Here is a 22,047-nt window from a genome sequence, read left to right as displayed (position 1 = left end):
TGGACATCCACTCCTATATTTAGGCCAGGTGCAGGGAAGCAGATTCAGTGACGGGAAAAGCAGAGAGTAACCACACACTGGATTATAGCTCCTCCTGAACTTTATTGGACTGAACAGACAGCGTTTGACACTGGCCAGCTGGAACTAAACTGGTTCGCACTCAGTGTCACTCAGGGTCAATCCAGAAGCGCAACAAGCACAAACGTTTCAGCTGATGTCACTCTCACAGCTCAGCCTACATGTGCACACAGAGAGCAGATTACAAGTAAAAAATGTGACAGTACACGAGACTTAAGGACGTAAACAAACAGCGTAAACTATCAGTATTAATTTGTGCAAACCAGTCTACACACTGCAGATTTTGCTGGTTTAAACACACCAGAATCAGAGCAGTGATCCTTCACTTAAAATGACAAAACATGACACTGGGCAGGTGTGTATGCAGTCATAAATATTGATTACATCATGCTGGTGTCATTGTGTGTGTGACACAAAGACATATAATCAAAATTCTATCACAAATTATCAAAAAGAAAAGTTCCTTGAAAAATAGTGACCTCCTATCTCCATATTTTGGCATCTTCATTAATTAATGCTATTGGTAACCCTTTATATTCGTCTGTGGGTTTTAAAAATATTTAACCGTTTAAGAGTTTTAAAAAGAGTTACTAATGTTGACTGAGCTGCATCCAGTTAGTTTAAAAATACAGTTTTTATTACTTCCTCAAAAGTTTGGATATACAAGGTTTCTGCCAGACAGCAATGATATTTAGAAATATATATAAAAAAACATGGATTAAAGGAAACTATGATTTATTACAACTGGGTTTTATTTTGGTAACCAGGACAACGGGTTCTGTTGGTCATTATAACATGTAAGTAATTGCTGAAAACCGGTCCATTATAAACACTGACCACAGCTTACAGCCCGACGTCCTGGTTCAACTTTGACCACTTCACTTGCCATAGTTGTGCAGTTTTTCTTTGTGACGCATTTTGGTTTTGCCTCCAAATGAAACGGTAACTAATTTAATAAAACTACTTTGATGAATACAGTGTTTTTCATAACCAATAGAATCGCTGGCCAGAAAATAAAACCCAAATTCACTAAACTGTAGTTTCTTTTATAATAATAATAATAATGTTGTGAGAGGGAAAAAAAATGCACAAAAAGGATGGAAATGTAACTATTCCAGATGACCAGCCACATCGCAAAATGGAACAATATGTCAACAAATCTCAACAGCATCCTCTGCTTCTTCTTCTTCTTCTTCTTCTTCTTCTTCTTCTTCTTCTTCTTCTTTCACTGTGAATGCATCTAGTTTTTGTGGATGGAAAGAATGGTAGGACCTGAGAATGGGATGTTTTTTTTTTTTCTGTGCTACAGTCTAACTTCGTGATTAGATAGACCAAGATTTACCTCGACAAGCAGCAGAAATGATGCCACTCTACACCGGGGCCACAGCTTTCATAAGGGGACACCGAGGTCGATGTCGGTCTTCTGTGAATTTCAGCTCTCTAAATTTACACACAAATTGCACAGGGTGGATTTTGATGGCTGTTTGTGGTCCTTTTAGGCTGAATATCTCTAAATGTAAAACTTCTGAAATTAGATTGTTAGATTAGAAAATGTAATTAAGCTTTTAGCATTTTTCCAACATGACTGTGAAACAGCGTTTAGACTGTCAGGTAAGGAGATGAAATTTATGTAAAAGACAGTTGAAATAATGAATAAAATTTGTTGGGGTTTTTTTTGTGACCAGTCCAGATTTTCTTTGTTAGAGCTGGGCTTTAATAAAGTAAAGTCCTGGTTACAGCCTGCACCATATATTGGAGGTCCACTGTGTAAGATTTATAGAATTCATTGACATAATAAGACAGACTTGGAAGGTTTTCATTAGTCTATAATCACCTGAAAATAAGAATAATTGTGTTTTCATTACCTTAGACCTGTCGTGTTGTTGTTGAACCTGACTGTTACTGGAATTTTCAGGCTGATTTATGTAAAATGTAAAATAACATCAAAGCTTCTGAAACAGTAAACTTTCACTGGTATGTTTAATAATTATTAATAACTATAAATAAAAGAAAAACACAAATTGAACAACTTAAATTAAAGCTGTAATATCTAACAAACGCAGAGAAATCTGTAATTTATCCTGTCAGCCGTTGGTATAACTTCCAGGGAAAACATGAATGAGGAAGGAACATGACTAAACAAAACTTGAATATTACCTCGTCCGTGACCGTGATTTCTGCCTGAGTCATGTCAGATATTCATCAGCTATGGTGGCTGTTTAAAAGTGAACTCCCATGATCCCACGCTACTTCACAGTGTCATCAAACTATGTGTTTTGTTTTTGGTTTTAACTCTGAGAGAGACCACTGGTGGCAGAACTTACATATCAAATATCACATCATATCATATCAGAAGGATCAAATAAACATGAATAGAAAACAAACAAAAACAAACAATATCAGTCAACTAATACATCTGTCTGAGTCTAGTTTCTACAGAAGCCGAGAACAGGGAACGCTGGCTCTAAAGAGGGCCTTTTGAATTTTTCGTGAGACTTACGGCCACCGTAATTTGAGGTGACGTGTTTGCGAGCTGCAAGCTCACTGCTAGATGCCACTACATCCTACACACTAGTCCTTTAATACAAACCCTGCAACTAAACAAAGACTCCTCATAGCTCAGTGAGTGAGTGCACTTACACACTCAGCAGAGTCTGAATAGGTGCAAAGAGACAGCAGATTCTCGAGCCTCTGACTCATGAGAACATATATTAGTTACATAAAGGATCGTAGATACAAAGACTGAGTGCGTGAGTCAACAGAAAACACAAGGGCACTTTTTAAAATACATTAAAAATATATATAAATACACTTTAAAATAAGGACACACAAGATAACTTATGAAAAAATAAAAAGCTGTAAAAACACTAAGGATAAAAATGATGAGAAAAATACTTTTATAAAATTTCACAAGAGGTCCATGAGCATATAGTCATAAATGTGCACAAATATTTTTAGGTTCAGTGCATGGAAGGGGAGGGTGAGGCAAGGTGTTTGCAATCTCCAAGCTCACCACTAGATGCCACTAAATCCTGCACACAGGTCCTTTAATACAAACCCTGTAACTCAGTCGTTGTTGTGAAAGGGTCCATGTTCATGCCTCAAAATGTACTCAATAAAATTTATTCTAAGGCAAATTATATGCTAGATAGACTGAGTAGTTTGTTAAATATATGTTTTAAAATACATATTTAAAGAGCCCCTCCAGTGAAAACCAAGTTTTTAACCTTGTTAACATGTCAGTATGGTGTTTTTCATGTGTTACATTATTATATTATTATATATTATATAAGAGTATTTCCTCTTCTTTATGCATTTTTTCACATATTTTTTACTGATGCTTCTTCACATTTTTGCTATCTGCTTTGCTGCTGTAACACTGTAAATTTCTCTGTTGTGGACTAATAAAGGAATATCTTATCTTATACATCTAATATCTTATCTTGCTTTGAAACTGTAGTGAGCAAGGGCAATTTCAAAAAACAAAAAAAAACAAAAAATGGATTCAGCCAGGTTGGGTATATGATATCATAAACCTAAGGAACCAATCTTGAGATTGTGGTGCTACATACATTTCATTAACAGCCTACAGGAGGAGCTGGATGTAACCGGGTACTGCGATTAGCTAACAAAACAGAGGCGAAGCCAGGTGCAGCCAGTCAGGGGTAGGGGTGGGATTGGGTGTGTGGGGTGTGTGGAGAGCGTGGGTATGGTTTGCATATTCATGAACCCTTGAATACTAAATGAAGGCAAGGTGTGGAGCTACATATGAGCCACTTTGACAAGATATTTGAACTCATCGTGCAAAAATAATAAATATCAGACACAATTTATTACTTTTTGCAGAGCATTTTATATTCTTTAAAACATGACTGGAGTTGGACTTTAACAATAAGTGAGGCAGCTGGTATATTTCTTGTTGTTTCAGTTGTATTTTGTATTATCTGAGTGTTTTTCTTGCATGTCGCTGCTTCCTGGCTCTCATTCCCTGCTCTCTGCTTGCACCAATAGTTTTATTCTCCAAAGGCCGCCTGGCGACCCCTCAGAAACGATCATGTGAGCGCTTTTGGGGGACCCGATCCTCAGTTTGAGAACCGCTGCTGTAACTGAACAAAGACCCCTCATACCTCAGTGAGTGAGTGAGTGCACTTACACTCTCAGCAGAGTCTGAATAGGTGCAAAGAGACGCCGGATTCTCGAGCCTCTGACTCTTCTGTGAACATATAGTGGCTTCATAAAGGATGGTTAATGAAATGACATGACACAAGTGTGTATCTCACTCACTGACATGTAGTTTCCTGATTGATCTGATTACAAGTCCACACACAACCACAAGTGCACTTTTTTTTTCTTTTTTTTTTAGAAAACCTTTAAATGATTTCCTAGCTGTGTCACAGTTTCACATTTAGAGACCTGTGGGGGTGAAGACAGGGTGTATTTTAGTATAAATAGCTCTACTTGTTATGAAGGAAAATGTTTGCAGTGAATATCTCAGTGTGACTTGTCTTCCACAGCCTTCTTCTGTGTGTGTGTGTGTGTTTGTATATTTAAGTGTGTGTGTGTCTCCCTCCCTCCACCTCTGCCTGCCTGCCTGTCAGCTTGCCTCGACCACGTAGCAGCTTCCTGGCAGAGGCAGCCGCTTGTGTCTACTCTCCCTCCTCTCTGAAACACACACACACACACACACACACACTCTCTCTCATACACACACACACTCACTCAGTATCAGTAGCCCATGTAGAACCACGTAGCACCAGCTTTGGATTTTAACCACCACCAGCAGCAGCGGCAGCAGAAGCGGCAGCGGCGGCAGCGGCAGCCGGAGCGGTAATGGATCTCTTTGAATTCGACTTTTTCAGAGACTGGGAGCTTGAACAACCATGGTAAGTCCTGTTCACGCTGCTTTGGTGTCAATTTTTTTAATGTGTGTATTTAATATGGGGGGAGGTTTAAAGAGGCAATGAACGCATGGCATCCCCGCTTTTGAGGCGAAATCAAGGGTTGAATTTATTTTTTTATTTGGGGGCGGAGAGGCAGCCAAAGTGAGTCCCGGAGAAACCGTGCAAACCGTCTTTCTTTGTCACCGTAAAACTGCCGTTGTTGCTTGAGACGTAGCCTGCACACACACACACACATATACACGAACACACACATGCAAACACACACACACGCACGCACGCACTTGCACACGCAAGCAGCGGAACGCCGGCTTTCTACTGTCTCATTGTGATATTAAGGAATGTTTGATTTGAACGTGAGAGCGCACCGGGCTGTGACAGACAGACAGGCAGACAGACAGACAGAGCGGTGACAGCAGCAGGGATATAAGGAGAGACCAGCAGACAATGTGGGTGAATTGTGTCCTCATGTTAGATAATAACACACAGGGACAGAAGTTTGATAGTTTGATCCAGATCCGCTGGACAGTGTGTTGGTAAATAGAGTCCAGGTGAGTTGGACGGATGCCGCAGGTTGATCTGACGCACACAGTCTTAATGAAGGAGTGAAGTTGGGTTTGTGATGATTCTGGGGGATGTCGGTGTGGAGCCTTAATGTTGCATGTGTGAGTGTGCTGATCGTGCGTCTCTGCAGCCCAGCAGTCCAGCTGCCTAGTTTGTGAAAATGCTACGACTTGATTTTCCTCATTTTGTTCACAGTCCACAGTAACGTGGAGTCATTTCATGAAATGATGAGAAGCATCGTGCTGTTGGTTCCCATTCAGTCTGACATGCTGATCTTTACAGGCTCATGTAGAGTTAGTCTTTATTTATCAAACGATTTTTTTGGTAAAACCATTAGTTCATCAGTTGCTGTTTTGACAATCCATCAATTGTCTTAAAAAAGTCAGCCAAAATGATCAGTCAGATATTGGCATAGCACAACTATATCGGTTCATGTCAGTATCTGCATATGTTGTCTTATATTTTTTTTACAGAACATAATGCATTTTTTTTTTTTAAATATATTTATTGAAATAATTGTATAGGCAGCATTTTATGTACATTTGATCCTTTTTCCTAATTGAAGTTGTTCAATTTGTGCTTTTAAAAATATGTTTATTTATTTATTTATTTATTTATTATCTAGAATTTTAAAAAATACCAGTGAAAGTTTACTGTTTCAGTGCCCTGATGTCATTTTGGATGATATGCATCAGGGCTGCAACTAATTATTTTTTTCATAATTGATTAATCTGTCAGTTATTTTATCAATAATTAGTTGGTCTATAAAATTTCAGAAAATGGTGAATAATGTTGATCAGTGTTTCCCAGAATCCAAAATGATGTCCTCAAATGTCTTGTTTTGCTCACAACCCAAAGATATTTAGTTAGCTGTCATAGAGGACTAAAGAAACCAGAAAACAGTCACATTTAATGAGCTGGAATCTGTTTTGTTTTTTTTTTCTTAAAATATTACTCATTATCAAAATAGTTGGCAATTAATTTAATTATCCATTAATAATTGATTATTCAATTCATAATTGCAGCTCTAATATATAAATACATGTGTGCATGTGTAGAAAATATTTATATCAGCTGATATATCAATATGGGAATGTTTTTTATTAAAAATATTTGTATTATCATCAGCCCTAAAATCCAATATCTGTTTGACCTTAAAAAAACACCAGACAGTCTCTGGTTCCATCTTGTCAGCTGTGAGGATTTTGCAGCTTTTCTCTGTGTTATATCACAGTAAATTGAATATATCTGGGCTTTAGACTATCAGTTGGACAAAACAGACCGTCTGAAGACGTCATCTTTGGCTCTTTTAGCTTGTGATTGGAATTTACCTCTTTTTTCATCACATTTTTTGACTAAATGATAAATCAACAAATCAAAAAATCTAGGGTTGGAGCAATTTGTTTTTTTTTTTTTTTTTTATCAAGGCCATTAATAGTAGTCAAAGAAATCAATAACCAATATTTGCAGTAAAAATGAAAATTTTGGTGTCAAAATTTGGAAGAACAAAATGTAATTGAAATGCTGCTAAGTGTATATTTGTGTGTGTGCTGGACATTGAGTTAGGCCACAGAATGTTGACTACAGAAAGAAAGAGGCATTTTAAAATGAATCTCCTCTGCAATCGGATAAAAAAAACAAACAAAAACCCGATTTCGATAAATGCTGAATATTAAATCCTGCACAAGTCAAAGGTCTCACTGGTCCCGATCATGAAGGTGCAAACAGAAGCAAACACTGCAGACCACTGATTTCTCAGAGTACCTCGCCATAGTGGGTGTGTAACTGTAGTGCAATAGAGTGCGTGGGAGAAACTAAAAGCGTGTTGAGCGGAGGAAAAGGTGCAGCGAGGTTCTCAGGCTGGCAGTAAATGTACTGTGTAGGTTTCAGTTTGTCAATGAATAAAGGCTGCATCTACTTAAGACCAAAGTATCGCTATGACAGTCAGCTCCGCCTACGCAGAGGAAGAACTAGCCACAGTGAAAAATGAAGTAAGTTAGCTGGCATGAGGAAGAGAATTGAGCCAATTATCTCCAACTATGACAAATACTGTCATACTGCCTACAACGGTGAAATGTCAGCATGAAGGTATAAAATAGATGCCGCCCAAGCCGAGTTTTGAGGTAATGTCACATTTACATAATTTATCCACCAGAGAGCACCGATAAGTTGTTTTTTATGCTGTAAAATATCCCACAGTATGTGTCTTGATCACAAAATAAAATATCTAAAAGATCCCTATTAAGATTATTTTCAGTTGAGAAAAAATTACTATTGGCCTGTAAAACCTAAATATCGATATCAGTATCTTCCTCAAAAATTCAGCATGACTGGGGCTGTAATCTGTAATGAAAATTATTCTTAGTTGCAGCCCTGATCCATACTGCATTATCTGACATTACAATCCTGAGTGAAGTCATTTCATACACAGCAGAGGAACAAAGACTCACACGGAGAGGAGTGCAGTTTAAGGCTTTTAACACCAGAGAGGCCAAAAGATGGTGGGGCATTTAAAAGACGACTGAGAGGCTGTCAGCTGACAGAAGTTAGATATAATTCTGTTTCTCCGCATGATTTGGAATTTATTACCACATTTGTGCAGAAATGAGACACGTGAAAAGGTAATTTGGAAATTCAGAACAGCTTGTCAGCCTGGACCCTGGTTTTGTGCGTACTGGCCAAATCACAGTTTGTGTGGAGTTGTATTTATATAGCGCTTTAATCCTTTACAATTTCACCCTTTATTCACCTTTTTACTGCCAATGCTGAAACCGGTGGACGACCCTTTCAACCTGCTGAGCCACAGCCACCCCGCTGCACTGTGTGATATAAGGTGATGGGGAGTAAAAGTCCATGCATACTCCGGAAATACCCAGAAATGAGAAAAAGCCTCTGCAATTTTGCATGACTAAAGACAATACAGGCATGGAGCATGTTTCATTTAATTTTTCACATGCTGAACAAATGCTGCATTGAATATATTTTCGTGGCTGCGAGCTTTTAAAATCATAAGGAGGACTGTAGGAGCTACGGTATAACAGTCAGCCTCTCCACTTCAGCTGTGAATTACAGTGGGAGCACAATAACTTGGCAACCGCGTTGCTGTTTTGAATGCGTATTCCAGCGGGGAGAGTCTGAGCAGGGAAAGTGACACACACTGCTGTCCCTCAGCAGCCACCATGGAAGGGCCCTGGAGCAAGGTACTTAACCCCCCGCTGCTGGAGTGGAGCTGCACGGGGCTCAACAACAAGCTCAGGGTGTCTACACATGTAACCTCCCCCTGCCACCACTCCATCACACCGCTGCAGTCAGTCGGACTCCAGATGGGAAATTGGGCTCGCGCAGAAAAAAAAAAAAAAAACAGGCTCTATTGCAGAAAAGAAAACACAGAAATGTGCAAGGGAAAAAAAAAACAATAAGCAGAGCTGCTGATGGGTTGATCAGCTGGAAGGTGGAACTTGATTAAATCTTTACCTGTAGGTGAAGGAGTGAATGTAAAGCAGAAGACCTGTCCTTGACTTATCATTGTACGAGCTGGTAAAGATTATTTCCTGTACTCAGCTGGTACAGCAGAGAAAGACAGCACTGGTTATTTGCTGAAAAGCCTGAAACAACAATATGACGATATATATGTCACCATAAAAAGATTTTGCCATACTGTTCATGCTAAGGGCCAAGACCCCTCCAAGGCATCACAAGATAAATCTGAGGGGCCACAAGAGGATCAACAGAGAAGGAAAGAAAGGGAAAAAATTCTGGATAGTGTTACTTCCAACAGTCAAATGAAATCATCTCAACTAATGAATTAAATTAGTTTATAGTGGAAAATCTTCTGTGAAACTGCTCACGACTCATAAACACATGCAACCTGTCTCAAGGGATGCAGCGAGTGATTACTGTTGTTATTTGATTAGTTTCTTGTTAATTGTTTTTCCTTAAAATGTCATTGTTAAAAAAAAAAATTCCAGAGTCTGTCTGAGGGTCATTTTGCGTTTTCATTTTTTCAAATTGATTTTTACATGAATTTGATAAAGATCCTTGATTTGTTGTGTATTTAATTTGCTGGTTTAGGACAAACCTTAACCTTATAAAACATATATACATGATTTTGTAACATTTTTGGAAGGCTGGGACAAAGAGGCAGACTCTTATTTTTTTATTTCTGTCCAATAATGTGAATTTTATTGTTCAGTCATAGTGAAACAGCATGAAACTAAGGACTTCCATTCATTTTTCTATGAATCAGATAACATCTGAAACATCCACCTCCCACACGTTTCTGATGAATTTTGTAAATTTTTCCGATCAGCCAGGTCTGCAGGTCTGTGAAAGAGTTTCAACTTGTCTTTCAAGCTCATTTTTTTCACCTTCTCCACTCACCTACCTCGCCATGTTACGTGAAAACAAGTGCCACACCATAAAAGCTTTGGAGTAGAGACTGTCTGAAAGTGTGCACAGTCATCCGCACTTAGACGATCGACTGTGTTGAGACTTAAAAGACCGGCGAAGGACGGATTTCTCGAAGAGAGATTGTCGAAGAAATAAAATGCAGCGAGAGAAGGACATGATATTAGCATCTTCAAATGTGACCAGTCAGAGCAGGTATAAACACTTACACCTAAAGGTACTTTCATACCGACCTCGTTTGGTCCTTACACTTAGATTTTACAGTTTTTCCAAACCAAAAACTTATTTAAAATGTGTGAAACCTCCTTCAGACCAGTGCCTGGTCTATCATCAAAAATTGAAAAAGCTTAAGAAACAACCAAAAAAGCACAGCAGCATAGAGGGAAAGGAGGTGACCAAATATTTAATTGATTTATAGTCTAAAGTCTTTAGAGCCACTTTTGACTTTCTGAAACTTTGCAGTTATTTTCTAAGAGGGTGAAAGAGAAAGAGAAATCAAGTAAAGGGAGATGCAGCTCACAAAGGTGACAGGATGTAGGTATGTCATGTGTAGTTCTTTATGTATGCATTTGGGGTGGTTAATTTTGGTTAACCACCCCAAATGCATACAATTCAACAAAAACAAAGCAGCCGATTCAGACTTTCAGGTGTGACAAGGCCCTTAGATGTGGTTGACTCATATGACCCAGTTCATTTTGAGCATACTGAACTCTTAAACTAATCAAACACAAATAACAGAATAAATTCAAGTTTTTCTTCGTGGTCCAGACTAAAGAAAATATGATGAAATGTGCAGTATTTGGATGGGAATGGAGCCAGTCCAACACATGATGTTGCTGCTCCTGACCAGACTCTGCTGTTAACCAGTGTCTTTTACCAACAGCCCTGGAAAGCTGCTTTGAAGTAGCTGACATCTCAGATCTAATAAATGTTAAGATGGACTCAACCGTCCAAGATTATAAGAAGGAGAACACCTTCACTGGAGGAAGAAAACCAGAATGGAAAGAAAGAGCTGCGTTCAAATGGACCTATTTTTCTCAAATTTTACAATGGATTTTACAGGCATAAAAGCCGACACACACCTTCAATAGAACCCATGAAAATCAGTCAGATTGGAGTTAAAAGTCTGTCACTCGCCATTGATGTGTGGCTCCGGTCTGACAGTGGATTTTCCCTTTAAGGGAGAGAGAAAACAATCTTGAAGCTCCCCACGCCTTTGTTAAATCTGAACGAATCCAACACTGTAGGTCTCCTCCTCCTCCTCCTCCTGAAGAAATACCCTTTCATCTCTTCTCCTCTTTGTTGCTCTTTCTCCCTCCTCCTCCTCCCATCCCGCTCCTTGTTTCATTCTCTCTCTCGGAGATCTGAAGGCTTTGTATAATTGTAATAGGGCTTGCATTGAATGTTGCGCACTCCTCGCTGTAATTGCCCATCATGTAGCCGGCTAATCATGGCAGTGGAATCTGGGGGAGATCGCTTTGAATGTTAATTGACACTGATGGTGATTGGTTGAACCATTTAGGTAGTTAATTAGGGAATTGATTACACATATCGTCAGCATGGAATTGGGAGATTCCAGCTGCGTGTTTTTGCGGCTTAAAAGTTCACATCTGCGGGAAGATACTCTGACTGTTATTTTTATTATTATTATTATTATTATTATTGTTGTTATCATTATTATTATTATTATGAGTGGGTGTTAATGGATCTTTAAAGGGATAGTTTGGATTATTTACATGGAGTTTTATGAGGCGAGAAGCCACTATAATACAAGCCAAACATCACTTTCTCCAAACCAACCAAACTCCACTGGAAAAATCGTAACATGAGAGTTTTTTGTTTACTGCTGCCTCGATCTGTTGATTTGTTTGAGTTATCATGTGACTTTGGTGTTTTAAAAGGAAAGTTTGGATTCACCAAAATCAAACAGTAACACAAACAAAAAAAACAGGCGATAGACCTGCAAGTCCAGTCTTCTGTGAAGTAGAATCACTGATTTTTCCTATAGAGTTTTGTTGGTTTTGAGAGTGATATTTGGCTTGTATAACATTAGTTTCCTGGCCGGAACTGGTGTCTGATGGCAAAGTTAAGTGGTGAAAATATTCTAAATATAGTGTAGACTTGAACTAATTTTGAATTTTATAGGTGGACCTTCTTTAAGTGGCTAAAGTACCTGTTTTTGCTGATCCTGTCTACAGCAGTTCAGCACTTAGCTTCCATGCTGTTTCTCCAAATCGAGGGCTAGCTGTGGCTAACACACTGACTATTGATAAGTACGTCATACAAACCCACTTTCAAAAAAATCCAAACTATCCCTTTAAATTGTTCAAATGATTTTTCCTTTATGCTGCTTTAAAATGTAAAAATTGCTTAAAAATGTCGCTGTTGCAGTCAAAATGCTGCTTTCATACCATAAAAATGAGTCTGGAGAAGATGATATCTGCAGGAAAAAGTGGTGACAGAGTCAGTTTATAGTCAGGGCATTCAATGTTCAGTCTCTCAGTCCAATATTCAATCTGCCCGTCAAACCTCCCCAGCTCTCAATCAGCTCAGTCACACGTGTGAGCTCAATACGCACAAAATCATTCATCACACATCCTCGCTTGCCGTGTGGTGGGCCCGGGCTTGCCAAACCAGCTCCACTTGATGATACTTCACACCAACATCATCGGCAGCTCCGAGGCTGTGAAAGGAAGTTGTGTCTCATCCCAAACTGGAACAAACAAATGCTACAAAAACTAACAGCAGATCACACAGAAGGAAGCTTTCGATCTGGAAGAAATCCTCTTTATCCCATACTGGTGGGACAATTATCCCTCAGGGCTGTACAATGAGAGCTCTGTCAGCAGGTGTGAACCGGAGAGAGGAAGCTGGGAATACTAGTCAGATCACCCCGGGTCCATCTGGGAGGAAGCAGTCACTGTCCGCAGTTATAATAACAAAACAATGCATCAGTTCTCAATTTTACTTTCAGTTTAAAGTTTTAACTGAAGTAAACACAAAGACACACATATCAATAACTACGAATAAATACAAATATTTTTTAATGAAGGCACTGGCAGAAATAATATCAGAGGGAAGAAAGAAAAGGGATCTTGAATGACTGATTAGGAGGTGGGCTGCAAATAAGGGTATTCCATTATTGATTAATCTTAATCTGTCAATTGTTTTTCTGAATTTTAAAAAGAAAAGTAAAAGTAAAGAATGTCAGAAAATAGTGACAAATTGCTCCCAACTTGTCACATATAGTAGCTTCAAAGTAGGATGCTGTAGGCAACTTTTCAGCATAAGTTTTGCAATTGCAAGTTAGCGATAATAAATATGCAGCAGCCGGGTAGACTTTCAAAATAAAGGCGCAAAAATAATTGGGCAACAAAACTTGTTGGTAAGGTTTAGGAAACGATTGTAGCTTGTGTTCAAATTAGTACCTTTACATTGTTTTATGTACATAATATTGCTTACATCACACAACTTATGTATGTTACATCACTTCCGTACTTTACATCACTTACGTACATATATCACTTATGTGCATCATATAACTTATGTACAATGCACAACACTATGTTATGTTATTTTATCTTACATTATGTATGTTATGAGACTTGAAAAGAAATCAACGTTGACTTTTAGTTTCACCTGGGACATGAGTCCCCGTCTCGTGGATGGAAGTCATGTGTTTGTTTGACTCATCCATCCGTCACACCTCCTACAAACATAGACTTTCTTGCTCGTCACACTACATCACTTAACTCTGACAGCACATGAATGCATGACACCAACGGGACTCGGAGTACTTAAAGCATCACACTTTGAAGCCTATCGGCACTGACCAGGCTGCTGTATTTGACATGTTGGGAGTGAAAATGGGCTGAAAATACACATCAAAATTTCCCCGAGTCTTCAGTCTGGGACGTTAAATTCTTAGAAGTGTCTTGCTGTCTTACAGCTTTGTGCTATGACTGAAAATGATGAGAGCTGTGAGACTGAACCAAAACGATGACCTAAAAGATGCTAACATGCTTCACAGAGCTGAGGGAAACCGCAGAGGCCTGTGATAATTCTCTGTGGGTTCATCACTATGATTGGTAATTTTCACATTACAGGCAGTCATTTAATCAATTGTTAATATAAAAAAAATACTGATTAGAGCAGCTTTAAAATGGTGTTTCCAGGTTTTAAAAACTGGCCAGTTTCATGTGGATTTGATGTCTTCCAGCAGTATTTATTTTATTCTGTGCCCAAGAGTAATTGTGAGGACTTGTAAGTGATCCACTGCAGACTTGCAGTGATTTTTTTTCCTCGCTGCAAAGGATATAATATTATACAGATGTGTCTTTCCATCTGTTTATATTTTAACAAGCAAGTCGAAATAATAACGAGACAGAATCTCCAAATCAACTTAAAATATTTATTTAGTTTCTTTTAGGATTTAGTCCCGTATCACCGCAACATGACACAAGGCTGTAAACAATCAGTTCAAGTGCCACATCTGCGATACATTAGGATTAAAAAAGGCTCTATAAAACCTCGAGAGGAGTCGTGAATTGTTCTTACAGATATCTTTCACACGTCATAATCACTTACTTCTGACGGCTGCTTCTCCCTCATCTTTTCGCAAAAGATATCTACAGAAACACTGGGAGTAAAATAAATGAAACGGTGCTGTCAGTCATCAAAGCGGTGGAGGAGATAATAAAAAAACTTCAACTTCAGGAATCTTAAGAAATCATAATTAAGAAGATGGAGCCTTTGAGCTCATTGTTCAGCAGACAATCCACTTGTATTATCACATCACACTAATTCCCAAAACCTTTATCTTCCCTGATTTAAGGTAATTTTTAATAATTACAGCATAAAAATTGTTGTTGCTGAACTAATTTAAGACAGAGGTCAACCATTAAAACTTTATTATTGAGTAAATCTAGATCCCAATCTATGAGTTGGAGTGTTGCTCCATATAAAGAGCTCAGCCATCTGTTCAGTTTCTTAAGTGTCTTATAAGAAATAAAATATCAACCATCTGGATGGGATATAAAATCCTCAGCAGAACATTTATCTTTATCAGTGAAAGTTTGCCCAACCGAGATGTAAGGAGAGAGCCGTCCCCGTCCCTCCTCCCTCCACCCACCTCCACTTCACATGCAAGCGTGCAGTTGGCCTGCGTAAGAACAGATTTAAAAAAAAAAAAATGGAAAAGGGGGAAAGAAAATATTGGCGTCCCTCAAAGATGACAAGAAATTCCATTAAACTCTTTATCGCCATCACTGCTACGCTCGTCTGGTCCAAAGGCTTTACTCTCCGTGTGTGTTTTTGTATAGCTTCATCAATAGTAATGGGAGCTTTTAAAATTGACTTCTGTTGTGTGGATGGCAGATCTAATCCAGCAAAGAAAGTCTCTATTAACTTTAGAGGCATCAGTCTTTTGTTGCAGAGAACAATTATGAGTAGAAAGGGAACGAAATATAAGTTTATCAGTCTGAAATAATTCAACTCACTAAGCACTTTTAATTCACCCTCTAACATCGTTAAACATGTAACAACACATTATGTCAACAAAATGGAATAAATTTAAATATCATTATGTAATAACTCACACATTTTGTTATAACCTGCTGCATTTTGTAATTAACAGCCTGAATGCAATATGTATCAATATTCATCAAGAAAGTACAACTCCCACTTTCAATGACCCCCACAATATGCAATTATTTATTACAAAATGCAGGGAATTTTATTGCATTTTGCATTCAGGCTGTTAATTACAAAATACAGGTGTTATTGTATAATGAAATGAAAACATACTACATTTTGTTGGGTTATACAATGAATTGTAATTACATAAAAACAACATTTTGTCAGATATTTACCAGGTTTTTCCACCATATTCACAGACAAGTGTTTTTTCTTTAACATTTCTTCAAACTCCTGTAATAACCATAACCTACAATAACCTATATAAGTGATATTAAAGCGCATCCCAAGTTACCTGTAATACAATTCAGCAATGTAAAGGGCAACTGTAGCTCTTGGCTGACATATAGTGTGATACAGTATAAGCTAAGTCTAAGCTTAGTATGAGTCATAAAATAACCAATCAATATAAAAGGAGAAAATTAAAAAATTCAATAGCAAACCAAACCTCCTGATGAAATTGACTGGTTCAACTTAAAGGGAAAATTTGGCATTTTTCATATTGATGTGTGTCTGCTGCTCGCCTTTCTCCCTCTCTGTAGAGAGAAACAAACAAACAGTATTGATACTGTCTCTCACAAATATAATAGATGGGCAGGTTGTCATATTTCATCATATGGATGGAAAAAAATGGGGGAACTAAAACTCCAGGAGAACAGCAGGAAGGCAAGAAAAAGAGAATCAACAGAGGGAGTCAGAAAGCATGGCATGCATATTTCATCATTTATCAAAATCAGGTCATTTATAGTAGATTATCAATGCGTTTTCATGCCAGATTTGCTTCCGGAGCCCATGAAAAAAAAAGAACAGATGTCAAAACAATTGTTGCAGATCGCGAGCAGTGCGTCGCAGAGCACTCGGCGTGTTAAGCCCAGCGCCGAATGGAAGCAGCGTCTCTGCGCGCTGTGTCTCTGCTGGTACTTTGCTGGCCAGAACATGGCATTAGGTGATGAAAATGCTCATCCAGCAAGCCTTCAGACCACCCAGAAGAGAAGAGCAGAAATCTTGCATCCAGTGACATCACTGTGACATCACTGGACACAGGAAGAACAGCAGATTTTGCAGCGGGAGAGCTTAGCAAGCACGCATTGAGAAGTTTATTGCCTCAGTTGACTACATTTACCGTGACACTGACATCCACATGAAGAGTGCCAAGTTTTCCCTTTAAAAGGGCTGAGTCAGCCTTTAACAGCACTAAACACTTCAACACCACTTCCTAGAGTTTGATTTGTGGCAAAGTCATGCAAACAGCAAACCAGAGTCATGACAACAAACAGTCTTAAGGTGTAAATTATTTACATAGCGTGTCCGAAATGTCCAGAAACATGCAGTCTGCCATCTGTCTCATGCAGGGAAGATTTGAATTCGGCGACTTCTTCAGGGGTGTCAAAGGTCTTGGAGGCTTCATCAGCCATAATTTGCACCTCAGCAGGATACAGTAACGCATATGTTCTGGTATACGCCGCGATCCCAGAGCATCGACTTCACCTTGTCAAATGTTACATGGCCCTTGTTGGAGAAATGATGAAATCTAATTATCACTGGCCAAGGGCACTGGCTGGGATCTGATTGTAGCTGCAGGTGTGATTTACCTGCTCCAGTGTAATGTAACCTCATCAGTCTGAAGGTGGAGGAACTCTGGGAACCAGCTCAAAAAAAAAAAACAGACTGGAAGTTTCAGTAAACACGTCATTATTGGCGACATTCAGTGGCAGATTTGTTTTTATATTATTGTAATTGCAACTTTTCCTCTGCACCAGTCGGTTTGCCTGTTGCAGATGAACAAACCACTTCCGGTTACTGAAGATTTAAAAATTCAGATTTCAGATTAAAAATTATCGCCTACAGATTACAGTCAGTGAAGAAGGGTCCTTGTGTTTTACTAGATATATCTTTAAAACTTTAAATGACATTACATTTAAGTAAATATCATACAGATAAATGAAACTGTACTTAAAAAAAAAAAAAAAACTCAAGATGAATTCACTCACCACAAATAACCGTGACAAACATCAGATGATAAGACCCAACAGACACTCAGTGGCTCAACGAGGTGCAATAAAAAGTCACTCACGAGTGCAGCTCGAGTACTTACACTGAGGTATGTCTCTCCGAGCTGCAATATCTTTATTAAAAAAGACTGATAGAACAGGAGACAGAGTGTTCCCCCGATCAAAAGCAGTTTAACACATTTCACATGTTAGCTGCCAGGTTACTAAATAAGCACAAGTGGGGAGGGTCACACTGTGTTGAGATATTGTTTTCTGTTAATGGTGTGCAAAAATGCAATTTCCTTGTCAATAGATGTGACTAAAAGCCTTGTAACTACTAATTAGACTATAAAGCAGAATAGCGTACATAAGTGTAGCGGAGCTTCCCCATGGGATCGGATCACCAAGCTTCTGTTGTAGCTGCTGTTCTAATATTGGCAGAGTTTCCCACCTTTTAATACGTGTATTTATCTGTGTAGTTATTGCTCCAGAGTCCTTTTATGTCTTTGTTTTAAGATTACTTTTGGGGTGGTTTTCTTTATCAGGGAATACACAGTGGAGAGATAATAGGAGGGTGAGACGTTCTACAGTTTTTGAATCACGTTCAAACCCACAACAGTGGGAGAATCGGGACGATATTGGTGTGAGAATTACCAGGAATTGCTCTATCCATCAGATCCGTATCAGCATACAGTGACTGGAAATTGTTTCACAGTATGAAATACAGGGTAATATGAAATGTGTATTTTTTATATTGATATTTTGTTTGTTTAGTAATGAATTTATTTAATTAGTAAACTATTTGCCTCAGATATTATTCAGTCATTTGCTGTGAGAATTGAATTAGGAATGGGTCAGATTAGTTAATGAGGAGCTTGCTCGAAATTACATTCCTAATTTGTTGTTAAAACTAATTAAGAATTAGTTTAATTAGTTAATCAAGTATTTGCTTGAAGTGGTGTCCCTTAATTTGTTGTGAAACTTCAATGAGTGATTAGTTTAATGACTTAATGGAGTACAGTGTTTGCTCTGTGACACTACTTCAGACCGCAGAACTGTGTGTCATGATGGTGTTAATTCATTATGATGAGTTATTGACAAGCACAAGTTCACTCCCACTGCTACTCTGTCTGTTCATTACACTTGTGAAAATAATAGAGTCTGACCGATACTGGATCTTTGGGGCTGGTGCCAGTACAGATATTAGCCAGTAAAAAAAAAGTTCTTATTTTGATATATTCAACAATATTCTTTATATATATGTATATATAATCCAAATTGGAATCAGAGCACTGAAACAGTAAATTTTCACTGGTATTGTTGATAATTATAAATAGAGTTGAAACGATTAATAGAGCCAACAGTTTTGATAATCGGTTTGAGTAATTTTTTATAGAAAAAAAAAAGTCAAAATTCTCTGAATCCAGCTTCTTGAATGAGAATATGTTCTGGTCTCTTCACTCCTCAACTGAACATATTTGGGTTGTGGGCAAAACAAGACATTTAAGAACATCATCTTGGGCTTTGGGAAACATTGATCAACATTCATAGAAAAACAATCACTAATTGATTAATCAGTAAACTAATTGACTGATTAATGTGCCATGAAAATAATTATTAGTTGCAGCCCTAATTATAAATAACCACACTGTAAAGCAAATAGATTAATTGTAATAAGTAGTGAAAACTTTAAATTTACTTTCTTTCTACTTGCTTAAAAATGTTGTTGTTGCATTTACTGAAAATATTTGAGTTGGCATAATCAGTAATTGTAATTTGTAATGTGAACTGTAATCATGCAGTACATGCAACACTAACTCCAAGTATTTAATCTCTGATAACTTCCAACTTTTGAGTTGATGATCTCGAAACATTTGTGCCAACTGATCAATTTTTTTTTAGTGCTGCTAACTTATATTTTTTTAAAAATCACAATTTTGGACATGACATGACATAGACTGATATAGCTGTCCTAGGCAAATATTGGGTCGATAATACTGGCCAGCTGATATATCTGTCTAGCTCTAAAAACCAATGATCCAAATAATACGAGAAATGATCATCACTGTCGTCGTATTTACTACAGTATCTTTCAAAAACAGTTTTAACCGCTGTACCTTATTAAAAAACAAATTTCAGTCTCATACATAATTGAAGTCGTGACTGGGCAAGGCAGCAGCAGTGTGTGTGTGTGTGTGTGTGTGTGTGTGTGTGTGTGTGTGTGTGTGTGTGTGTGTGTTGGAGGGTTTAGAGAAAGAGCGAGCACAAGAGAGCGAGAGACTTGGCAGTCAACACCAGGTAGCTTCTGCCCTCGTGCCCCCAAGATACCAAGACAATGCACACACACACACACACACACACACACACACACACACACACACACACACACACACACACACACACACACACACACACACCCCAGGTCCCGAGGTTGGCAAAGCCATCTGCCAAGAAGAGCATGGTGCTGAGGAATGATAACACATGCACACACACACACACTCTCTCTCTCTTTCTTTCTTTGACACACACACACACACACACACACACACAGAACCCGATGCTGTAGCTGGCAGTTGATATTGCTGATACCTACTTTGTGACTGTGTGTCTGTATAAATGTTCACAGACGTATTGAAAGCCTGTCTGTCTGTCTGTCTGTCTGTCTGTCTGTCTGTCTGAGGGATGTTTTAGCCTTCTGAACTTTAATGCTTTAGCAGGTTCATTTAATCCAACATCATTATAGTTAAAACACCAAAGACGTTGTGATGTCTCCATGATGTCTATCCTGCACCTGTAATAACTTTGACAACAGATAGCAAAGGGAAATACATCCTCTATGTTTTATCAGACCATATTTGAAATCATATGCAATTTACGGAAACCTGTACGTGGCAGGTAGATTGATGAAATCTAATTATTGTTTCATCTGTAAGTGCAAATTCTAAAATTATCTCTACTAAGTCATTAAATTAAAATTGACATGTTTTGAAACATCAAAGGAGGATCTGAGACATTTATTTACAGTAATGGTTAAAATTCAATTAAATAGATAATTACAGTTTGCAGATACAATTATAGTTTTTAACCATGCACAGATTGGAAAAAAAACATAAACAGAAAAAATGATTGAAAAAGAAAAGTCACTATCTGCATTACACAGTTAATAGTATTTCGCAATTTTTAGCTAGCTGCAACTATAAGTGCTTTTCAAATCTATACCATTACTGTTCCTTTTTCATCCAACATGCTAATAGTTAATCTCAGTAGTATTAATATTGTTTTACTGTATGACTATACCGTTAGCCGGTGAGAAGAGTCTTAGGCAACCAAGTTATCCATTGCTGAAAAAAAAGATACTACACAAAAACGAAAATAAATATGTAACAATGGGACACAAAAGTTAAAAATAAAAGAAAATGAAAGGTTATAAGCACTTTTTGATGGGAACCTGACTCATTTAAGTTCTCTGGTTTCCTGATTTTTACTGAGAAGACATCAGTCCCAGACCAGTTTTCTGTTTCATGACATTTTGGACATTAAATGCAAATCTAAAACAAAACAGAGAGCGACTTAACAAGGAACAGTTAAGTAACATCAGCTGATCAAAGACACCTTTAAATTAACCCCGGCAGGGCTTTATGATTGGATTTGTGTGTCTGGCTGCATCACAATTGAGAGAAACAAAGAGAAGGACAGCTCGAGCTAGTTAACCTCATGGAACAGTAGATTAAACACTGAATTTAAAATTAAAACAGAAATAATAAAACTGAATTCGAGAGCAGGGAGGCACCGAGGAAGTGAGAGCGAGACAGAGACGGAGAGGGCTAATGACGTAGCTTTTCTAGCCGAGGCCAATTTACTGTGAGGTTTCGAAAGGTCATCTCCTACATGGAGGCCTGTCTGTGACAAATTACATTATTTACACCGGGTAGAAAGAGGCAGCGAGACCCGGAGAAACTCACGGAGTAAAAGAGGGGAGAGGGAGGGTGAGAGCGTGTGTTTGACTGTAATTGGTCTACAGTGTTAACACGAGAACCCCGAAGACATTTGCTAACACTTTGCCTAATGATGCTCTTATCAAAGCACAACACCTGCATTTTTGACACGGGACTGCTACGTCCTCCTCCTCGCCATAAAGAGATGTTCTACAGCAATATTTTGATGTTTTAATTTTTGAGCTGCGGTAGGACTGCACACTGCAGTGTCAGCTGATTCAACCTGCCTCTGTGGAGAGGCTGAATTACTCATTTTAAAAAGAAATTTCATGATCATCAGGCTATTATCTAAAGCATTTCTGCTTAAACAACTGTCTGTTTTAATATTCTCTTTGGCATCTGTTTATCTGGATGCCTGTTTATCAAAGTGTTATTATTTACTGCTGTAAACACTTGATGTCATGCAGTTAAGTCTTTTCA

The 22,047-nt window shown here is 38.2% G+C and overlaps 1 protein-coding gene across 2 annotated transcripts in view; it reads left to right on the top strand.

The window, feature by feature from the left end:
• The first annotated feature begins 4,810 nt into the window (after window positions 1-4,810).
• The window catches only part of aff2 (AF4/FMR2 family, member 2), a 199,190-nt gene continuing 181,953 nt past the window's right edge, over window positions 4,811-22,047 (top strand). For both annotated transcript variants that reach the window (XM_084718806.1, XM_084718804.1), the window contains exon 1: window positions 4,811-4,961. In XM_084718806.1, the coding sequence (XP_084574932.1) occupies window positions 4,909-4,961 (53 nt within the window). In that variant the 5' untranslated portion in view covers window positions 4,811-4,908. The remainder of the gene's footprint in view (window positions 4,962-22,047) is intronic.

This window comes from Lutjanus erythropterus, chromosome 5, assembly GCF_056507025.1.
Source record: "Lutjanus erythropterus isolate fLutEry1 chromosome 5, fLutEry1.hap2, whole genome shotgun sequence".
In the NCBI taxonomy this organism is placed as follows: domain Eukaryota; kingdom Metazoa; phylum Chordata; class Actinopteri; order Lutjaniformes; family Lutjanidae; genus Lutjanus; species Lutjanus erythropterus.
The sequence above is the reverse complement of the archived record's forward strand: the minus strand, read 5'-3'. Positions and strand labels throughout refer to the sequence as shown.